Source organism: Nilaparvata lugens, chromosome 4 (genome assembly GCF_014356525.2).
Source record: "Nilaparvata lugens isolate BPH chromosome 4, ASM1435652v1, whole genome shotgun sequence".
NCBI classification, from domain to species: Eukaryota; Metazoa; Arthropoda; class Insecta; order Hemiptera; family Delphacidae; genus Nilaparvata; species Nilaparvata lugens.
In genome coordinates this window covers 17,887,591-17,906,879 of record NC_052507.1, presented here as the reverse complement: position 1 = coordinate 17,906,879, position 19,289 = coordinate 17,887,591, and the positions used below count along the sequence as shown (strand labels likewise).

The 19,289-nt window shown below is 35.0% G+C and overlaps 2 protein-coding genes across 3 annotated transcripts in view; one reads left to right on the top strand and one right to left on the bottom strand.

The window, feature by feature from the left end:
• Positions 1 to 3,061: 3,061 nt before the first annotated feature.
• Positions 3,062 to 5,496, bottom strand: LOC111051275. 2 transcript variants are annotated; one of them, XM_022337748.2, is made up of 2 exons: positions 4,779 to 5,496; positions 3,062 to 3,542 (listed from the first exon to the last, which is right to left on the bottom strand). In XM_022337748.2, exons 1-2 carry the CDS (start codon positions 4,944 to 4,946, stop codon positions 3,255 to 3,257), a joined length of 456 nt encoding a protein of 151 aa, XP_022193440.2. In that variant the 5' UTR covers positions 4,947 to 5,496; the 3' UTR covers positions 3,062 to 3,254. The 2 variants fall into 2 exon arrangements, with proteins under 2 accessions (XP_022193440.2, XP_039282759.1); XM_039426825.1 differs by having other exon boundaries at positions 5,094 to 5,496.
• A 461-nt stretch (positions 5,497 to 5,957) lies between these two features.
• The window catches only part of LOC111059996 (eukaryotic translation initiation factor 2-alpha kinase), a 31,404-nt gene continuing 18,072 nt past the window's right edge, over positions 5,958 to 19,289 (top strand). The window contains exons 1-8 of the mRNA XM_039426824.1: positions 5,958 to 6,305; positions 9,153 to 9,279; positions 10,758 to 10,908; positions 11,623 to 11,803; positions 12,868 to 13,039; positions 14,019 to 14,177; positions 15,346 to 15,610; positions 16,710 to 16,890. Coding sequence (XP_039282758.1) covers positions 6,169 to 6,305; positions 9,153 to 9,279; positions 10,758 to 10,908; positions 11,623 to 11,803; positions 12,868 to 13,039; positions 14,019 to 14,177; positions 15,346 to 15,610; positions 16,710 to 16,890 — 1,373 coding nt within the window. The 5' untranslated portion in view covers positions 5,958 to 6,168. The remainder of the gene's footprint in view (positions 6,306 to 9,152; positions 9,280 to 10,757; positions 10,909 to 11,622; positions 11,804 to 12,867; positions 13,040 to 14,018; positions 14,178 to 15,345; positions 15,611 to 16,709; positions 16,891 to 19,289) is intronic.

Here is a 19,289-nt window from a genome sequence, read left to right as displayed (position 1 = left end):
CCAGTTCACGTTTGAATTTGTATTCCATATGACATAATTCATCCAGTTCCGTGTTAATCTTTCTATATCTGATGAAAATTATTTTTTTACAATCAAAAATGTTATAATTTCTCCAGCATTATTTAGTTCATTTGTTTATTTCCAATCACCTTTTTAATTGGGTTTTTGGAAGGTGAGAATATTTATACTAATGGGCACGCATAATAATACCATGACTGCGAAACAAAATATTGAAACCAAAGCTGCGATTAGACCAAAGTTATTAACAAAATGTTAATAACTCATCCTTATAGATTATATTAGATTGAACATAACTTATCATACACATGATGAAGATGTGTGTTTGTCAACTTCCGTTCAATCTAATAGAATCTATAAGGATTAAGTTATTAACATAATGTTAATAAATTTGGTGTAAACCCAGCTCAAAGATGCATACCTTTTTATGGTCTTTGATTGAAACTATAGACCTTATACAAATACAGTAATAGACTGGCTTCTCCACACATCTGTGTAATCAATCACTTGTCAGCTGATTTATGATGAATAATTCTATAGTCTGATTTTTACTCTAATATTGGCGTATGAAAGAGGCTCCTTATTCCTTTTATATCCTTGAGATGCAAAATTTCCAAAAACCTTGTATATACGTCGACGCGCAATTTAAAAAGGAACATACCGTAGGTACCTGTCAAATTTCATGGAAATCTATTACCGCGTTTCTCCGTAAATGCGCAACATTTAAACATTATAAACTGTCCTGTTGACTCCCATGCTTCAAATTGTGTTTGTATTTGAGGTCGATCGTGAGTGCGACCTAAACTGAGAGCTAAACATCGACCTGCCTGTTCTATTCTTACCCTAAGTGGTGGCTATGATCATTATCTGCTGTTAATTACTGGATTCGTAAATACCAGTTTACAATGCTAATCCACACTGAATCAAGTACTGTGATTATTCAGTTCAATCTATGTCAAACCTTGTCATGATAAATGACCTCGACGACCACGGTTCCTCTCTGATGTTCGCGGATGATGCATCTCTACTGTCATCGGGTGCTGAGCTTGAGCGGGTTTTGGAGGCATCTGCGGAGTATCTTCGATCTGCCACTTCATGGTTCCTGGCTAATCGATTCCAGCTGAATGAGGACAAGACCCAAATGATCATCTGCAGCTTGTCACGTGAGCCGCGTGACCCTCAGAATCCAGTGAAGCTGCTGGGTTTTGTCTTGGACAGCAAACTCAGCTGGAACAGTCATATACAGCAAGTAACCAGTCGACTCTCCCGCATTTGCTATTTCTTCTGCTCAGGATGAGGGGCCTGGTGACTGAGAAGTACCTGATAATGATGTATCATGCGCTCTTCCATTGCCACATTACCTATGGCTTGCTTCTGTGGGGTCATTCAGCGGGGGCTGCTGATGTGCTGAGACTGCAAAAGAGGGCTATAAGAATTATAACAGGCAGCGATCATCTTGCCCACTGCAAGCCCATCTTTGCTCGCCTTGGTGTACTGACTGTCTTCAGCCATTACATCCTCCTGTGCTTGGTGTATGTCAAGAAGATACAGCATACTCTAGCTGCCCGTAGTGACATCCACCGCCACAACACCAGGCGCAGTGAGCTGTTGGATATCCCCAGGAGACGCCTCCACCGATCACAGGCCAGTTACAGGATTTCAGCCCTGAAATTCTACAATAAACTGCCTAATAGTGTGAAGCAATTGGATGAGGCCGCCTTCAGGAGAACCGTCCGGAAGCTACTGTGTGCAAAGGCATACTACAGTGTGAACGAATTTATGGGTGATAATTTGAATTTTTATTGAGAGCGTGAGCACTGGATCACTGCCATCTGAACTGTTAGTTTTTTTTTTCATGTGTTTGTATGTGTTTTGATTTTTTGACGCCATCGATCCCACAATTGTAAGTAATGGATTAAGCTGAAGGTATTAAGCACAAGTGAAAGAAGCACTACGGTACTTATTGGTATGCTTATTCCGTGGTCAAAAATTCAAGGTGGCTGGCTATACTGTGAATCGAAACTACTCAGATCGTACTAATAACTTAAGCCGCGTTTACACCGGAGTTGGCAATAAAAAATTGCCAATTTCGATTGCAGACGCTAGTTGCCGATGGAAGTCTGCAACTTGTACTTGCAACCTGGGCACATATAGTTTGTTTTTAGGTCTGCAACCTGCAACTTGCAACTAAACTTTACAGTATGTAGAAAATCAGACAGTATGTAGAATGTCGAGTGCTGAAGAGGTTGTTCTTGCTGCGGCAGTGTGTGTTATTTTATCAAAATGTAGAAAACCGAGAAGATACTGGGTTCGACCTTCATTGCAGGCAAGAGCAAAGTATAGCGGCAGCGATCTTTTAAATGATTTAAATCGAGATGATACAGATCCTTTGACGGGGGAATTGAGATGCGATGGCAGTGTAAAAAACTTTTTAAGAATGTCAAGTGACGATTTTGAAAGTTTAATTGTTGGTATTGGACACATAATTAGTAAACAGGATACTAACTATAGGAAAGCAATTCCAGTGCGAGAAAGATTGGCTATTACATTGCGCTTTTTGGCGAGTGGCGACTCTTATACTAGTCTCAGTTATTTGTTTAAAGTTTCCAAAAGTGCGATATCTATTTTAGTGCCAGAGGTTTGTGAGGCTGTTATAGGTTTCCTGAAGGATAACATACAGGTGAGCAAAGAAAGAAAATTACTAAATATTGTTATTTTTAGATACCTTTTATTTGTTTACGTTGTGCACTGAGTTAAATAAATCTAGACAAAAGTTAATTGTTAATAAATCTAGTTAATAAATCTAGACAAAAAAGTTGCAACCTGGTAGTGACTTGTTAATAAAATATGAACACAAAGTTAAGTTAATGTTCCAAAGTAACACAATTCATTAAATTAGAAATAAATGTATACATAAAAAAACTCCAAATTAAACAAAGAAACTCTATAGCTCAAGAAATATATAGCTTAGCTTGAGTAATGTATAGCTTAGCTTACATTATAGCTAAGTTATAAGTTAGTCAATGTATTGGCATCTTCATCACCCCACGTGTCCACCACTGGGTTCAAGGTTGATGGGGAGTTTTCAAAGTTATCTTCCTGATTTCCAGCCGGGCATGAAGACGACTCCTGTAGGGACAGTGAACTGGAACAGCCAGAATTTGATTGTGGCTGCCTATTAAATTCGTGCATTTCCACATCAAATAATATGTCACTAATTCTTCGCTTAGCAAGTGCTACATACCTTTTATCAGAACATTTACGTAATTCACAAGCAACAAGATCACCGAAAATGTCAAATTCGTCTTTTTTTTCAAATTGCTCCCCATTTCCTTCATTACGGAATAAGCTTCTTCAGCCATGGTGTTGCGTCGTCTTTTATTTGAAGGCCTATGCTGGGCTACGCTCGTAGGAGGAGCAGAGACGATCGAAGAAGAAGTTTCACCAGTGGAACTTGAGGCTCGTGAAGTCTGAGTGGGCAATTCTTCGTGTAGGTTCACGTCAACATTGTTGTCTTCTGTTACCTGAAAAAAAAAACAGTTCACAGGTTTAACTTCATACCATTTGTTTATGTGTATTTGTACATAAATTCCCAATATTCAATGAATAGTTGTTAAAAGACAAATCCAAGTTGCTTATTACAATTTCATGTTACTTGTTTTAGAAATTTTGTGTTACTTTTTTTTATTTGTTATGACCTCTGTAATATTTGATCACTGTATTTTCTCTGGTATTTTCAGCTACCTACAACTGAAGAGGAGTGGCTACATCACGAAAAAGAGTACAATGACCTGTGGAACTTCCCTCACTGTATCGGGAGCATGGATGGTAAACATGTTGATATACAAGCCCCAATAAATACTGGAAGTGAGTATTTCAACTACAAGTCGTTTTTCAGCATCGTCTTATTTGCAGTAGTTGATGCTAATTACTGCTTCACCTACGTTTCGGTAGGCAACCAAGGACGACTGTCAGACGGCGGAGTGTTTGCTCATAGCTCGTTGCAAAAACTTTTACAAAAATCAGATTTACATCTTCCAAAACCGAGATACTTGCCAGGTAGAAACTTTCCTGTACCCTCTGTGCTCCTGGCTGATGACGCCTTCCCCTTACAGCCATCAATAATGAAGCCATTCCCGGGACTTCACGATAAGGGAAGCTTGGAGCGTGTCTTCAACTACCGACAGTGCCGTAGTCGACGAGTTGTCGAGAATGTATTCGGGATAGTATCGGTTGTATTCAGGGTTCTGAGGAAACCAATGCTTCTTGAACCAGAAAATGCTTCAAGAGTTGTGTTGACATGCTGTCATTTACATAATTTTTTACGTAAAAGTAAATCGTCGACTGCCTCCTACAGTCCATCAGGATCTTTTGATTATGAAGACACGACCACAGCAACACTAGTGCCTGGAGAATGGAGAGTGGAGGGAATGCCTACTACTACTCTACTGAGACTGAAACGGATCCCTAAAAAACCCTCACACCTCGCAAAAGAAATTCGGAAGGAATTAAGTGCATACTTCATGAGTGCTGAGGGGTCTGTCCCTTGGCAAAACAACTATTAAAGGGGAAAACTACCAACAAGAAATTAATCTGTTATTTTTTGTCTGCTATACTGGTAAATCAGTTTACTTGTAACATTGAACAATATAACAATTTACCTATTTGTTACATTTAACAGGTACTCTTGAATGTTGTTGTAAATTGGGTATGGTATGTTAATTTTACTGTCATTATTAGTGTGAATATAATTATCTTACCTGTGCTTGTGTGTCATTTATTCCAGCGTCACGGCTAAATGTTGGAGTTGTTTTGTCTTGTAAGAACATGAGGTGGTCGAAAGCAAACCATTTTGATTTTGAGCAGGCTCCAGAACCACTTTTTCCCTTCTTATTTATTCGTTGGAATGTTTTTATAAAATTCCTCATTTTAGACTGGACTTCAAGTTTGTTCACTTTTATTTCCTGGGAAATTTCATTCCAAGCATGATTTTTAAAATTTTTGTTTTTGAAATCTGAAAGGGTGTGGTTCCACAAGACAGGCTTCTCTCTGAATAACTATATCAAATTGATTACCTGATCATTTGTCCACTCCACTTCACTAGAAAGATTTTCCATTGCACTGGCACAAACAAGAACCGAACAACAAAACACAACAAGTCACAACGACTAGCCTGCTTGAACTGAGGAAATGACGCAGCGCGACCACGTGGAGCCAACAGGCGGGAGGGGTAGCGGGGTAGTTGCAGACTCAAGTTGCAACTGAAGTTAGCGCTGCAACTCGCATTGCCAACCGGGGTTGGCAACCGCCTTTGATCTTTACCGACTCCGGTCGGAAAACCAAATTTCGATTGCCAACTCGCAAAATCGGTCTCCAACTACGGTTGGCAATGCGAGTTGCAGTTGTTTTAATGCGTGCAACTCAAAATTGCCGATAAATGTCGGCAATCATTGGTTGCCAACTCCGGTGTAAACGCGGCTTTACGGAATAAAATAGGTTTAGACATAACCCTTCATCCCACTAATAACAGCTTTGTAAAATTTCGAATATCTAGTTAATCACAGAATTGTATGTAGGATATCAACCCCAATATTCAATTAGTGCAAAAACAAACAAGTTTCAGGGTTTAAAAATTATATTTTTGAAAGATTGTGAAAATCTGTTTTCTCTGAATATTACTGTACACTATTGTATAAAAATCTCACTATAAAGATCACAACAATTCATAATATGAAAAAATAATATTCAGAAGTAGAAAACATATTTTCGCAATTTTTGAAAATTTTATTAAAAACAAAATATTGTTTTTCAATATTTGACTGAATACGTCTGTCGTCGTCTGTGTAAAAATAGTCTCAGTTTGTCGTCATCACACCACATCACACTCTCTACCAATCCCATCAGCTGTTTGCAAGTAGAACACGTCATGCAATACAACCGATTTGCTCAGGCGCAAGTCGCAACAAAACAGTTTTCCAGGTAGGATGGTCGGATAGCAGCCATAACAAAAAAAGTAAAGTTTGTAAACAGCTCAATTGTAATTAAGTTAGTGGTTACTATGTTTTTCTGATGAAAGTTTGTTAAGAATAAGTTCAGAATCTGTTTCATAAATCATTCCATCCAATTATGATTGACGGTTAGTTGTCGATAATGTTTTGCAATCTCTTGAAATGTCTGATCGCAGTGTTTCTTGTGTCAACCTCAGTTGTCAGCATAAAAAGTGATGATGAAATTGAGAGCTTGCCGTTTTGTGGACCATCTTCTGGATCAAACTATAAATCCAAAAAGTAAGTAATTTTTGTTTTATAATATTATCATTTGTTATGAAGCATAATAAATTGTACCCTCAAGGCCAAAAGTAAAGATTGAGGTTAGGGACATTAATCAAGTAGATTACTATGTAAAATTTATTCATATTATTTTTATCTCATAGAAAATCTTTGGACAAATAAATGTTTTTGTGTAAGTTGGAAATTTAGTCTCAGCTTTTTGTTATTACTTTGGTTGAATTGATTTCTGTTTCTTCCAAACAGTTTGATTTAATTGTACCTATCTATGGTTAAATAATAACTTACTACCCTGATGTCAACCTATAGCTGTTATTCTATGATACTAATATTTCTTTTAAAATTTTAATTTATCCTATTATTAATATATCTTTAATATTATCTATAATTCTTATTGCACTAATTTACTTGGAATGTAGCATAATACTTTTTTCTGTGAGTGATGCGCACATGAGCTACAATCTTGTTTGTGAGTAGGCCTAATGAAATACCGTACAATTTCATTGGTGTCTACCAAATTGCCAATAACAATTTTAAGAGTCATTTTTGCCATATTTACTAAACATAATAACCTACCAAAAAAATTGTAATTTAAACACAGTATGTATAAATTGTAGTTCAGTACCTCTATGAATGCCATAGCTGCTTTCTAAGAATCATTCGATTATAGAATGTGGAATGTTGGCATGGAATTAATAATCTTCAAAATTAATAAAATAGATGAAAAAGTAGATTATTCAAAAATATTCAAACATTTCAAGCTCGAGAGCTTGAAGTGTGCAAGCTTTACTTCCAATTCCAGATACCCTTAGAAAATCATTGTAATAAAATTTAAAATTTGTAATAGGAATAATACTAATAATATGAAAGGTAGGCCTACCTTATTATCAAAAATTAATAATTTACCTAATTTTGCTTTCTTTTCTAAATCACATCCTTGTAAAACAAAGTCGTTGATGCAAATGTGATTTAAACTAGATCTAACTAATTTTTACTCATTCAGAATGTAGTAAGTTTGATGCACATTGACTGATTGATTATTGCAAATTATACTGTACTGATGATTAATTATCGTTCTACTTGTTTTCATGGTACATCATAAGAAGCAGTAGCGATACCTTACCACCTTGTTTTGTCTACCGGCAAGTGCAGCCGGCTACCGGCTTGAGTCTTGTCATTGAAGTAATCGTGATAAAAGAAAAGTCAAGCGGTAATGCCAATCCTATGCCATTCGGCCTGAACGCTTCTAATCTAATGGTGCAATACTAATTTGCAAATGACACGATACCAATTGCATCGTAGAGTTATGTGAATGTTTCCTCAGTAACTTATCTGTTAAACTGATACCTACTTTTATGTTTCTCCAATTGATTTCATGCTGCTAATCTACTGTAATTTTTTTAATCTTACAAAATTTCCTACAGATTTTTTTCTCTCCATTAGCGCAAACATTTATGCATCTTGTTAAAAATGTTATTAAAGATTTTTATCTTCTAAGCTTGTGAGACGTAAATAATGTTTGTATTAAACCTAGACTCGTAGGATTATTGGAATAGGAATTTATTTGTCAAAAATTCATAGATTGCAAAATTAACAAAATAAGTTTAACAGAACACATAAATATTAATACTACTACTAAAATATTTATTAATGAATTACCCTTGGTACTTGGTAATCAAGTTTATTAAACGAAGTTTATCTATTATTGTATGTTGAAATAGGCTTTAACTATTCTTATCAGTGCAAGAATTTATAGATATAATTATTATTAAAGACGTTCCGGTAATCAGTCTGTAATTAACTAAGTTATAATCAATCTTGACTTAAAAGTATGCCTCTCAAGTATTTATCAAATTTTTAACTTGGAAGAGTCGACTCTGTATATTTTTTTTGGACAAGGATCTCAATATATTGTGTAATAGGCTACTCATCCGATGATGTTGAAAATATACCTTACATTTTCAGAGCAATTTGTGCAATCGATGAACATATTTATTCTATTCATTTTGCTATTTGCATTGTCAATGAGGTAAATAAAATCGTGAACAAGAATAAATCAGACTTTCCTTTATTCTTTATTATTCAATGGCATAATGCGTATTATGCTCCATACAATAGTTGAATAAATAAGTTTCAACATTGGTAAGAGAGAATACCTTTCTACGTAGTTAACTATATTGTTGTTTGGTTGTTGTATAGATCATGATTTTAGAACTGCATTTTTTAAAATTTATTTAGTGAGATCATGAATCATTTGGATGTATATAAAAGAGAAACATGATACTGCTTGGTAGTATCGCTCAGGTCAGGTACCGGTATCTTAAGAATGTCCTTATTCATGATTTTAGAACAATCGAACTTTGAATCTTGCTTACTTGCATTTTATAGTGCTAGACCATGGATAATTTGTCTGCTTTCATTTCTCGTTGGTAGAAATATATAGAAAGGTTTGCATAAAATAAATTGAGAATATTATGAATTAAAATAAATTGATACCAAATATGAATAATTTTCTCCTAATAATATTATCTAATGCTTATATTTTATAATAAAATATTTCTCCATAACTTATTATAAACAGAAATACTCTAATGTACCATGAAGAAAGCATACACATTCCTGTATGCTTATTCTGAGATTAGTCTATACAATACCAAAATACGGTTTGTACCAAGAAAAGATTAGCGGGCCTATATGTGAAGGTTTCATTTTTATTAAAAACATAAATTTATTTAGTAAAAAAATATTTAATTATATACTTTATTTAATACCTATCTTTTTTTAAAATATGAGGATCTCTTAATGCCAATTAATTTTTTATTAATTCTTGCTATTAATCTATTACAGGCTGATGTTTGTGAGCACTTTGGATGGACAAGTGTCTATGCTGAATATCGCCGATGGCGGAACAAAAGAATGGAGTGTCCCCACGGGGCCGGGACCCATGTTGGAGTCAAATATTCACAAGTTGGAGGTTTGCAATATTTTATACGTTTTCGCCCACTATTTAAGCTTCTTATTATCTCATGAGATATTAAATGAGTGTTGCTTATGTATTATTATGCATCGTTAAAAATCATTACTGGCTGCTAAAACTTCCAGTTGCTTGTAATTCAAATTAAATCGTGATTTAGTAATGAGTAATTTCATCAAACAAGATCAATGCAGTCATAATTATTTTATCAGTGTTTAATCACGGTTTAATAGTCGTAGGCCTTAATCTGCCAGAAGTAGCAGATCTTAATCAGATCAAACTAGAATTTTCGATAATAAAAATTTTCAACAATCATTTAGTACTTACTACTCATATAAATCATTTTCTTTATAATATAAGAAATATGAAGAGATAATACTTTATAGAATGGAAGCAATATAACTCAATTTGTGGGAAAGCTGGAATGAAATTTAAATAACTCGTTTCAGTTGATACTGAAGATTTCATTAGTGTCTTGTAGAAATAAAAAGATTTCAATTTCGTCAATATGGATGAATAGCCTAATCATTTGTAGAAATTTTCTCTTTTATGATTATTCCAGCAATGTTTTATGTACTAATTCCATTCATGCTAGAGAGAAACTTCTTTTTATAATTCTATTTTATGCTTTGGAATCCAATTATTTCAATGGCTGTGAAATGATTCATTAATTCATATTTTTTACGAAACGTTTTTTATATTGAGTAATATGAAATGTATTTTGCATTTTCATATCAGTTAGTGTAACGCAAGTTGATACTTTATCTATTCGTGGTACCTAGATTAATGAAATTGTTATCTTCGAATGATAATTATTGATTTTCATAAGAGATTATTGTCATACTATGATATACTGGTCGTTCACCTGTACCTCAAAATATCGTTATATCCTTCTAATTGATTTGATAATTGAAATTTATTTTGATTCCGTATAATGATCATCTTTATTATAAAGATATTTTAGTGGATTCATTAAACACATTTAGAGAATTCTTCTAAAAAAGGTTTAATTTATGTTAATTTAATGCTTGTATTATCAATTTCTGTTTTTCAGTATCTACAATCAAATTGCCCAAATAGGTTTCAGACATTTCATGAGATCTCTTATTTTCTTTAATAAGTAGATTAAAATTTCTTATCGTTTTCTGAAGAATGTCCTTGGATTGTTTTATGAAATAATGATGTTGCATTATTTAAATTCGAATTATCACATTATCAATGTGACATTGTTCATGAATGTATTCTTTGAGTAATAATGATGTAGGAGTAATAATGTATTCTTCGAGTAAATAATGATGTTGCATTATTTTAATTCGAATTATTACATCACCAATGTGACATTGGTCATATTTGTATTGGTCATATATAATGTATTCTTTAAGTATAGCTTACTTTGTTCAATTATTCTCATGAAACTACTGCAAATAAATATCTATTAATTTGTGATTGGTGTAATTCAATAAATGCTGAATTTGCAGTTGACGAATAATGGACAGTGGGTTCGTATGATTCCGTCGCTGGCTGGTGGTCTCTACAAGTTCAATGGCGAATACATAGAGGCGATTCCCGTCAACGCAGAACATCTTCTCAAATCATCCTTCCGCTACTCTGATGATCTTGTCATCTCAGGTGAGAATATTATAATTCATTTATTTCGTATCATAATATCATAGAAAATAGATAGCATTACCATGGATATAGGGTGTTTATGTTCTAAACTTCACTGTTAACTCAAGCGATAATCCTAGTAGTTATTTGTCGTGAAGCTATGTGACGCTGGTAGTCTCTCATACTGTGCCGTTCTCACCCGTCCAAAACTGTAATAATAGAGAGTAGTAATCGGCATGAAATTTCGAACATAGACGACCTTTATCTTCTTACGCTATATTTTCTCTATGGTAATAGTTAGTTGGCTATTTATCTTTAGCTCACATTAAGGCCTGGTCTCTCAGACGTTATTTGGATTGTTTGTTGTCATTGGACCAAGCACCCAATAAAATTATTGTAAATAACTATGAATAGTTGTTCAATGGAAGTCTATTAATCCTATACCGTCTCCAGTATAGAGTTGAGCAGATATACCCCTTGAAAACCCTGAAAACATGATTACCGGTATCACTGAAAATCTCAGTCAAATTTTTGTGGGATTTTTTCAAATTCGTTTCTCTCTTAGCCAAATTACAGAGTAATCCATGTTACTGTGATCATGTCCTAAATACTTTTTTATAATTCTTAGTTGGATGATTCTTATTTAAAGGATCTATTGTTCAAGAACAAGTTGAGCCAGGAGAATCACAAACAAGGCACTAGTTTCGGTTATTACACCGGTGTGTTTTTGACCAGGTGGCAAGGAGAGCCGCACGTACGGTGTGGAGGTGGACTCGGGCCGCGTGCTGTACGAGTGCACGATGCAGAGCTGCAACAATATCACCGACGAGGTGGACGACCAGATCGGAGACGTCGTGCTTGTGCAGAGGATGACGCAGACCATTCGCGCCGTCGAACCCAGGACCGGCACCGAAAGGTAATCCAATAACTGTTACAATTTACTCTGTTTTGTCTCCTTCCAATTATTGTCTTAACTTCATCCTCCTCCTTTCACAACGCCATCTGCATCTAACACAGCACCGTAATGCGCGAGCGCAGCTAACGTTTTCGTTGAACTTTGTTTTCTGTGATTACTGAATAGTAACGGTGACTAATCTTGGAGCAGATACGCGTATGATTTGTCTGTTTATTTTTTATTAAGGAACATACCTTAAACACTTCGAATAATACCAGAATATTGCCATTTAAAATCAGAAACCTATCATCCTTACCTGCTCTTTCACCTTTGAAACATCAATGAACATTTTTTCTTTCAGGTTGTGTTACCGTTGCCAAGATAACGTTGGCCGGTTGCCGGTCGGTACTCGGTATGTTAGGTCGCGATGATCCAAACTCCCTTCTTTCTTCAATTCATAGGCAACTCTCTCTCCTCTATTTTCATAATCCCGTCGAAGGATGTCTGCTTCAGGTCAGCTTCATTAACAGATTTTCAGCTCCAATAACTGACTACTAGTTTCAAGAACCCACCATAAGGCAAACGCTCACAGAAAAAGAAAGACTTATGCAGACGGACGAACAGAAAATAGAACGTCTGCATGCAGACATATGAAGAGACGAACGTCTATGTGGAACATTGGAACATCTTATAAGGGATTTTTCCTCCGTCTTTCTGCATATGTCCGTCTGCTGTTGTGTATGTTTGCATTGAAAATGCAAGTCCACCATCCTGCTAGTGGTTATTTGAACATTCATATCAAAATCAATAATTTATCATAATCAATTTGTTCCAAAGAGATGGTTTGTCTTTAGACTCCAAAATGAAGTTGAATTCAAAATGATTTCTTCTAGTTTCCTTATTGACACAATATTAAACTGTCGGCATTGATTGAACGGAAAGCATTGATACTATATAAGTTAATGTTTTGTTGTTAATACTATTGTTAAATTAATCTCACTGTAAGCTTCTTGTAATTCACGTTAATTGTTATCTTAGTATCAGTTAGATTAATTTTATTCATTCAATATTATTTTGTTTGACAGATGGAACTTCAGCGTTGCTCAACACGATGTCAAGTTTTCTCCGAATCCAAGCGCTGACTGTCACTATGTCAATGACCCTTCGTCTGAGATCATGCTGAAGGTCATCGTTCCAGAAGGCCTTATCTGTGCACTCAGCAAAAGTCAGCCCAATAAGGTTCTATGGACACACAAGGTTAGAGATTTTCTAGATTTTTAATAAAATTGTTCAGCAAGTTTATTAAGCAGCGAAAATACAAACTTTTTAAAAATTAAAAATTATAATACTAAATTGAGATTGACTTTCTGTGAGCATTAGTTGAATGGAAGGCATTAATGTCATCTATAAGCAATGCTCAAACATTAAAAAGTCGATCTCATTCGATATTCATTGACTTAATACATTGATATGGGATTATGAAATATTAATAAGGAATTATGATTAACAGATTTCTAATACTGTATATTTTTTATGTTCAAATGAATAAAGTAGGCCAACTCCTACCTTTGGCCCAATGTTTTCCTTTTTATTGTTTGCAAAAGCAATTAAAACCATTATTTATATGGAAAATAAAAATAATGTATAATTCATGCTGTTGGAAAAACATAATATCACACTAAACATAGCCTAATAACCAAGACAATTAGTGCACTAAAAATGAATCAGCAAATGGAACTTTTTGTTGCTATCTCTTTAGAATGAATTAAGTTCCTTATTAACTATTCATTTATTCAATCATTTAGAATTACAAACCTTTTCAGAAAAGTTCCACAGGGCCAAGCCCGAAATGGTACCAATTCTAATTCAAACAATAGTCTAAATGAAGCTGGGCTATGTGTAACTTTCACATTCTCTTATTAGACTCTGATAACTTATTAATTAAATTATACTCCACCTATCTAAAATACATTCACTGTACATGTAATAACTCATTATCATCATAATGTATAAATTATATCCGATTATATCCCCCAATGTAACTGCTATTCTACTACTTTTTGTTTTTCTCGGAATATTGTATTCTTATAAAATTGCGCTGCAATTTTCATAACAAAAAGTTTCTCATGGAATATTTTACCCCTACAAAAGTGTGTTGCAATATGCACCAATTACTATATCATTTCAATATATAACAATTATTATCATGCACCTTTATAAAAACTGTATGTTTCAGTTTGAGTCACCGGTTGTGAGCGCATGGCGCTTGGACGAAGGCCAGCTGATCTGGGTGGATCTGTTTGGAGGCAAGACGCCGCCTCTGCTGCAGTCGGCCGGTGGAGAGGGCTCTGTACCCGACTCGCCTGCTCTCTATGTCGGAATGCACAAGAAACAGGTCAATACTTTACCATAGTTACTCGTTATCCTATCATTATATATAAGTACGGTAATATAAAAAATATAAATGGAACTGAAAATAACTTATTTTTGCATAACTTTAGCAATATAAAAAATATCTAAAAGAAACTAAAAACACTTTTTTTTAAATATGACTAAAGCTGGGTTTTCGTTTGTGCGTAAATGCCGTCGTCGACCACGACAGGGTGAGGATCTCAGATTGGGCAGATTTCAATTTGTCTAAATAACCTAAAAGATTATGTTCAATTATGTTTTAATGGGGAAAGTTGAGTTTATACTCTTTTATCCTTTAAATCGCATTATGTTGATATTATTAGAAATGTTTTGATTCTTGAATAATAAACACAAATAAAGAAAAGTTATTTGATCAGCTGTTTTAGCACACTTGAAATTTGGACAATTTGAATGTCAACAATGCTTGTCGTTGACTGCGGAAGTTTACGCACAAACGGAAATGCACATTTACAGTGCGGTGCTGGATCCAAATTAGAGATCAGAATCTTTTTATCTTCATTTTTAAGAAATTTAGAATTTGAGGAAAGAGACGAGTAATCAGTTGTGTAGCTCTCAGTGAAATACGAAACCGCAGCTCAACTTGTCATGCGGTACATTGGTCTGGCTCATTCGTTGTTAATAAACTGCCGTCATAAAATGTTTTACACTGTTTTCAGTCTAAATCTTTAGTAATGGAAATGAGGCTTTGTCAACATTTAATTTCCTCTATTGGTCCTTCTTATGGGTCAAGTATAGTATTAAACATTCAAGGAAATAACTGCTGATTTTAATAAGATTTTCAAAGGAGTTTTCATTTCGATAAGATTTGTAATTTTATCATTGTGTTGTGTCAATTTGTTGAAATTGGTTTTGTTCTTGAGTGTAGTAAATATCAATATTATAATCTCGAGTTGAATGGTTTGCTTGACCAACCTTTCCCGGGACTCCGACCCCCCAAGGGAGAGTGACAAGCGGTTTTACTTGAGTGACTGCTCCACATGTCCATGTGGTAAGCAATCATATTGACCAATACATAATTTGCTCTTAGTAAACGGAGTGATCCAAGAATGACTGATCTTTCCTATTCCATTCTATTCTATGTTTCATACACAATCATTTTCCAATCTTGACAAATGTATTGAACTTTGCAGTTATACATCCAAGAAAGCGTGACAATGCAGACGATGCTGCAGTCAGTGGCAAGCCAGTACAAGCAGCACCTGATAGGCGCCGACAAGGCATTCCCGCGCATTCCGTGGCAGCCGATTCCGGCCATCGCCAGTGCACTGGAGCTGAGACGCCTCCTACCTGGCCACACCCACAAGGATGTGCTGCAGATCACCGATGAGTCATCATCACAGGCCCTCGCCACCACCACTGCCAACTCGGTGCTCTACGGCTCAGAGTATGTCAATGGTGAGTAGCTGATTGATTCTCAATAATATTGACTGTCCCGGTTGCACGTATGTCTATTAAACTTGAATGGCAGGATCCCTGTTCATCACGAGCCAGTTTTAACAAATTCGTGAGAAACTGAAACGATTGGGAAGTTGACCCGTTCAGCACATCACGACATAATCATCAAGATTTTGTTTTATTGTGTTTCAAACGTAGAAGGGTTGGTTAGGAGACCCGTTCTCAGCTTTTAAATGACAATATGCTGGTATTATGAGAAATATATTATCAATATTATTCGAAAAGCAACTTTCTGAAAGCAACGGGAACTTGACTGAGGTATCGTGAAACTGAGTCTCTCCCAAACAGCTTATTCGTGATCAACAGGAACCGTAATGAAGTGAATGTCACCCATTTGAATGACGGTCAAATGCCTCGAGAACCAATGTTAGAAGCATTGCACGTTTTTAATCAGCAGTTTATTACATTTAAATGTAAAATAAACGTACGTGTAACCGGGCAACGATGATATGATGCTTCGGTATTGTTTTATCTGATCGACAGGGCTGAATTGAATAATATTGTTCGAGATTGATCATGAGACTTGAATTGTTTATTACTTAATAATTGTTCAAGTACTGCAAATAAGTGATAGATCTATCAAGCATGACTAACTTGGTCGTTTTATAAGTTCGTAAGACCTATATTGGTTTTTTAAAGTACTGCAAGTTGATGAAAAGTCGATCTCTCAATCTTGGGGGTAATTCAGTCCTTAATGGATAAAAAAAGTCGTGAATACTGAAGTTAACTTATTTCTTGATAATAGTAATAAATCGTCTCCAATGTTTGATGCTTGAAGATTCCAGGTTAACTCAATTGATAAGGGAATAATATTGTTTGATTATTTAGGACTGAATAGACTACAGGTTTAGATAATATTTTGAATTGATAGTCTATTAAGTTGGAAATCCCTGTTTATAATGCGACAAGTTCTTTTTTTTATTCATTGCTGTTATAATATTCCACTATTTCATATAAAATCATTCATCCTTCATGAATTATTATTGGAATATAATAGAGCTTGAATCAATTTTCCTTACTCATTGCAAATTATTTTCAGGTAATGGATTTTACCTTTACACACCGGAAACATCTAAGAAAATTCAGACCGGTCTTTGTCATCCTGAAGATGAGCAAAACATCACCATCACACAACCGACCCCTGAAGAGGAATTCAACAAGGAGTTCGAAGAAGCCGATACCTCTGTTCAAGTTATCATGGTTTCTTTGTCATACTATTGGTGAGCTTTTCACATTCACATTCAACGGGCAAAGAATGATTTATAATAATATTATATTATAGATGATAACCAACCGTTAGATGACTCTGTAGAGTTAAATTATTGACCGAGCGAAGTGAGGTCTAAGATTCAAGTAGACGGTTCGGCATTTCTCTTGATGTTTAAATGTTTATATGTTGCGCATTTACGGCGAAACGCGGTAATAGATTTTTATGAAATTTGACAGTTATGTTCCTTTTTTAATTGCGCGTCGACGTACAAGGTTTTTGGAAATTTTGCATTTCAAGGATAATATAAAAGGAAAAAGGAGCCTCCTTCATACGCCAATATTAGAGTAAAAATCTGGAGTTGCGCACTCACACAAGTTTCCTTGCCATTATGAAAATTGATCACGCTCACACTAGTGTTCTCGCTCATCTCAAGTCTACTATTCAAAGATCTGAGCCAGCTGCTGACAGGACAATAACACTGGATACACACGAGATCTGCTATCTCTTCATAGTGAATGATTTAACAGAAACAACAGTTGCTAACAGTTTGCAATAACTGTTACAATTCACTCTGTCTTGTCTCCTTCCAGTTATTGTCTTAACTTCATCCTCCTCCTTTCACAACGCCATCTGCATCTAACACAGCACCGTAATTCGCGAGCGCAGCTAACGTTTTCGTTGAACTTGTTCCGTTTTCTGTGATTACTGAATAGTAACGGTGACTAATCTTGGAGCAGATACGCGTATGATTTGTCTGTTTATTGTTTATTAAGGAACATACCTTAAACACTTCGAATAATACCAGAATATTGCCATTTAAAATCAGAAACCTATCATCCTTACCTGCTCTTTCACCTTTGAAACATCAATAAACATTTTTCCTTTCAGGTTGTGTTACCGTTGCCAAGATAACGTTGGCCGGTTGCTGGTCGGTACTCGGTATGTTAGGTCACGATGATCCAAACTCCTTTCTTTCTTCAATTCATTGGTATCTCTCTCTCCTCTATTTTCATACTCCCGTCGAAGGATATCTGCTTCAGGTCAGCTTTATTAACAGATTTCCAGCTCCAATAACTGACTACTAGTTTCAAGAACCCATCATAAGGCAAACGCTCACAGAAAAAGAAAGACTTATGCAGACGGACGAACAAAAAATAGAACGTCTGCATGCAGACATATGAAGAGACGAACGTCTATGTGGAACATTGGAACATCTTATAAGGGATTTTTCCTCCGTCTTTCTGCATATGTCCGTCTGCTGTTGTGTATGTTTGCATTGAAAATGCATGTCCACCATCCTGCTAGTGCTTATTTGAACATTCTTATCAAAATCAATAATTTATCATAATCAATTTGTTCCAATGAGATAGTTTGTCTTTAGACTCCAAAATGAAGTTGAATTCAAAATGATTTCTTCTAGTTTCCTTATTGACACAATATTCAACTATCGGGAAATATTGCCAGAATTCAATAATAGTTCTACTCATCTACTGTTGTTTTTCTTTAACAAATAATCTAATCCACTTTCAACATATTTGTTTCTTATTTTGAGCGTGTTATTTATCCAGTGATTAGAACCATACACGCATGTTTACACTTTCGTCAGTGTAAGTATCTAGACGTTTATCTCTAAACTTTGAAGTTCAGAATTTTATTCGTTGAACGAGCAACTATATCAATGTATGAGCCCTAATGGAAGTTTAAAGAAAAAACAATACTCATTCTTTTAAAACTGAAATGTATTCAATCATGTATTCTTCTCTGAAATTTGATATCACTAGAGATATCACTCAGCCCTTTCCTACAAATAAAATATTTTTCCAATTATAGTTTGATATGTTCAGAATTCTATAATGGATCTAAACAAAATAGTGATTTATTATGGTGATTACTGAGATATTGCAATTATTCAAATGCTAATGAATTACTTTTAATTATAAAAAAGTGATTTATTACTTGGTGAGATATTACTGTTTTAATAAATGCTTAATTTTAGTACTTGAGTGAAATTCACTTTAAACTGTCGGCATTGATTGAACGGAAAGCATTGATACTATATAAGTTAATGTTTTGTTGTTAATACTATTTTTAAATTAATCTCACTGTAAGCTTCTTGTAATTCACGTTAATTGTTATCTTAGTATCAGTTAGATTAATTTTATTCATTCAATATTATTTTGTTTGACAGATGGAACTTCAGCGTTGCTCAACACGATGTCAAGTTTTCTCCGAATCCAAGCGCTGACTGTCACTATGTCAATGACCCTTCGTCTGAGATCATGCTGAAGGTCATCGTTCCAGAAGGCCTTATCTGTGCACTCAGCAAAAGTCAGCCCAATAAGGTTCTATGGACACACAAGGTTAGACATTTTCTAGATTTTTAATAAAATTGTTCAGCAAGTTTATTAA

Excerpts from the sequence above, each read along its gene's own strand:
- LOC111051275 (XM_022337748.2), bottom strand. The coding sequence starts at position 4,946 with ATGAGGAATTTTATAAAAACATTCCAACGAATAAATAAGAAGGGAAAA. Across the intron at positions 3,543-4,778 it reads TAAATGACACACAAGCACAG|GTAACAGAAGACAACAATGT; the intron begins GTAAGATAATTA and ends TTTTTTTTTCAG.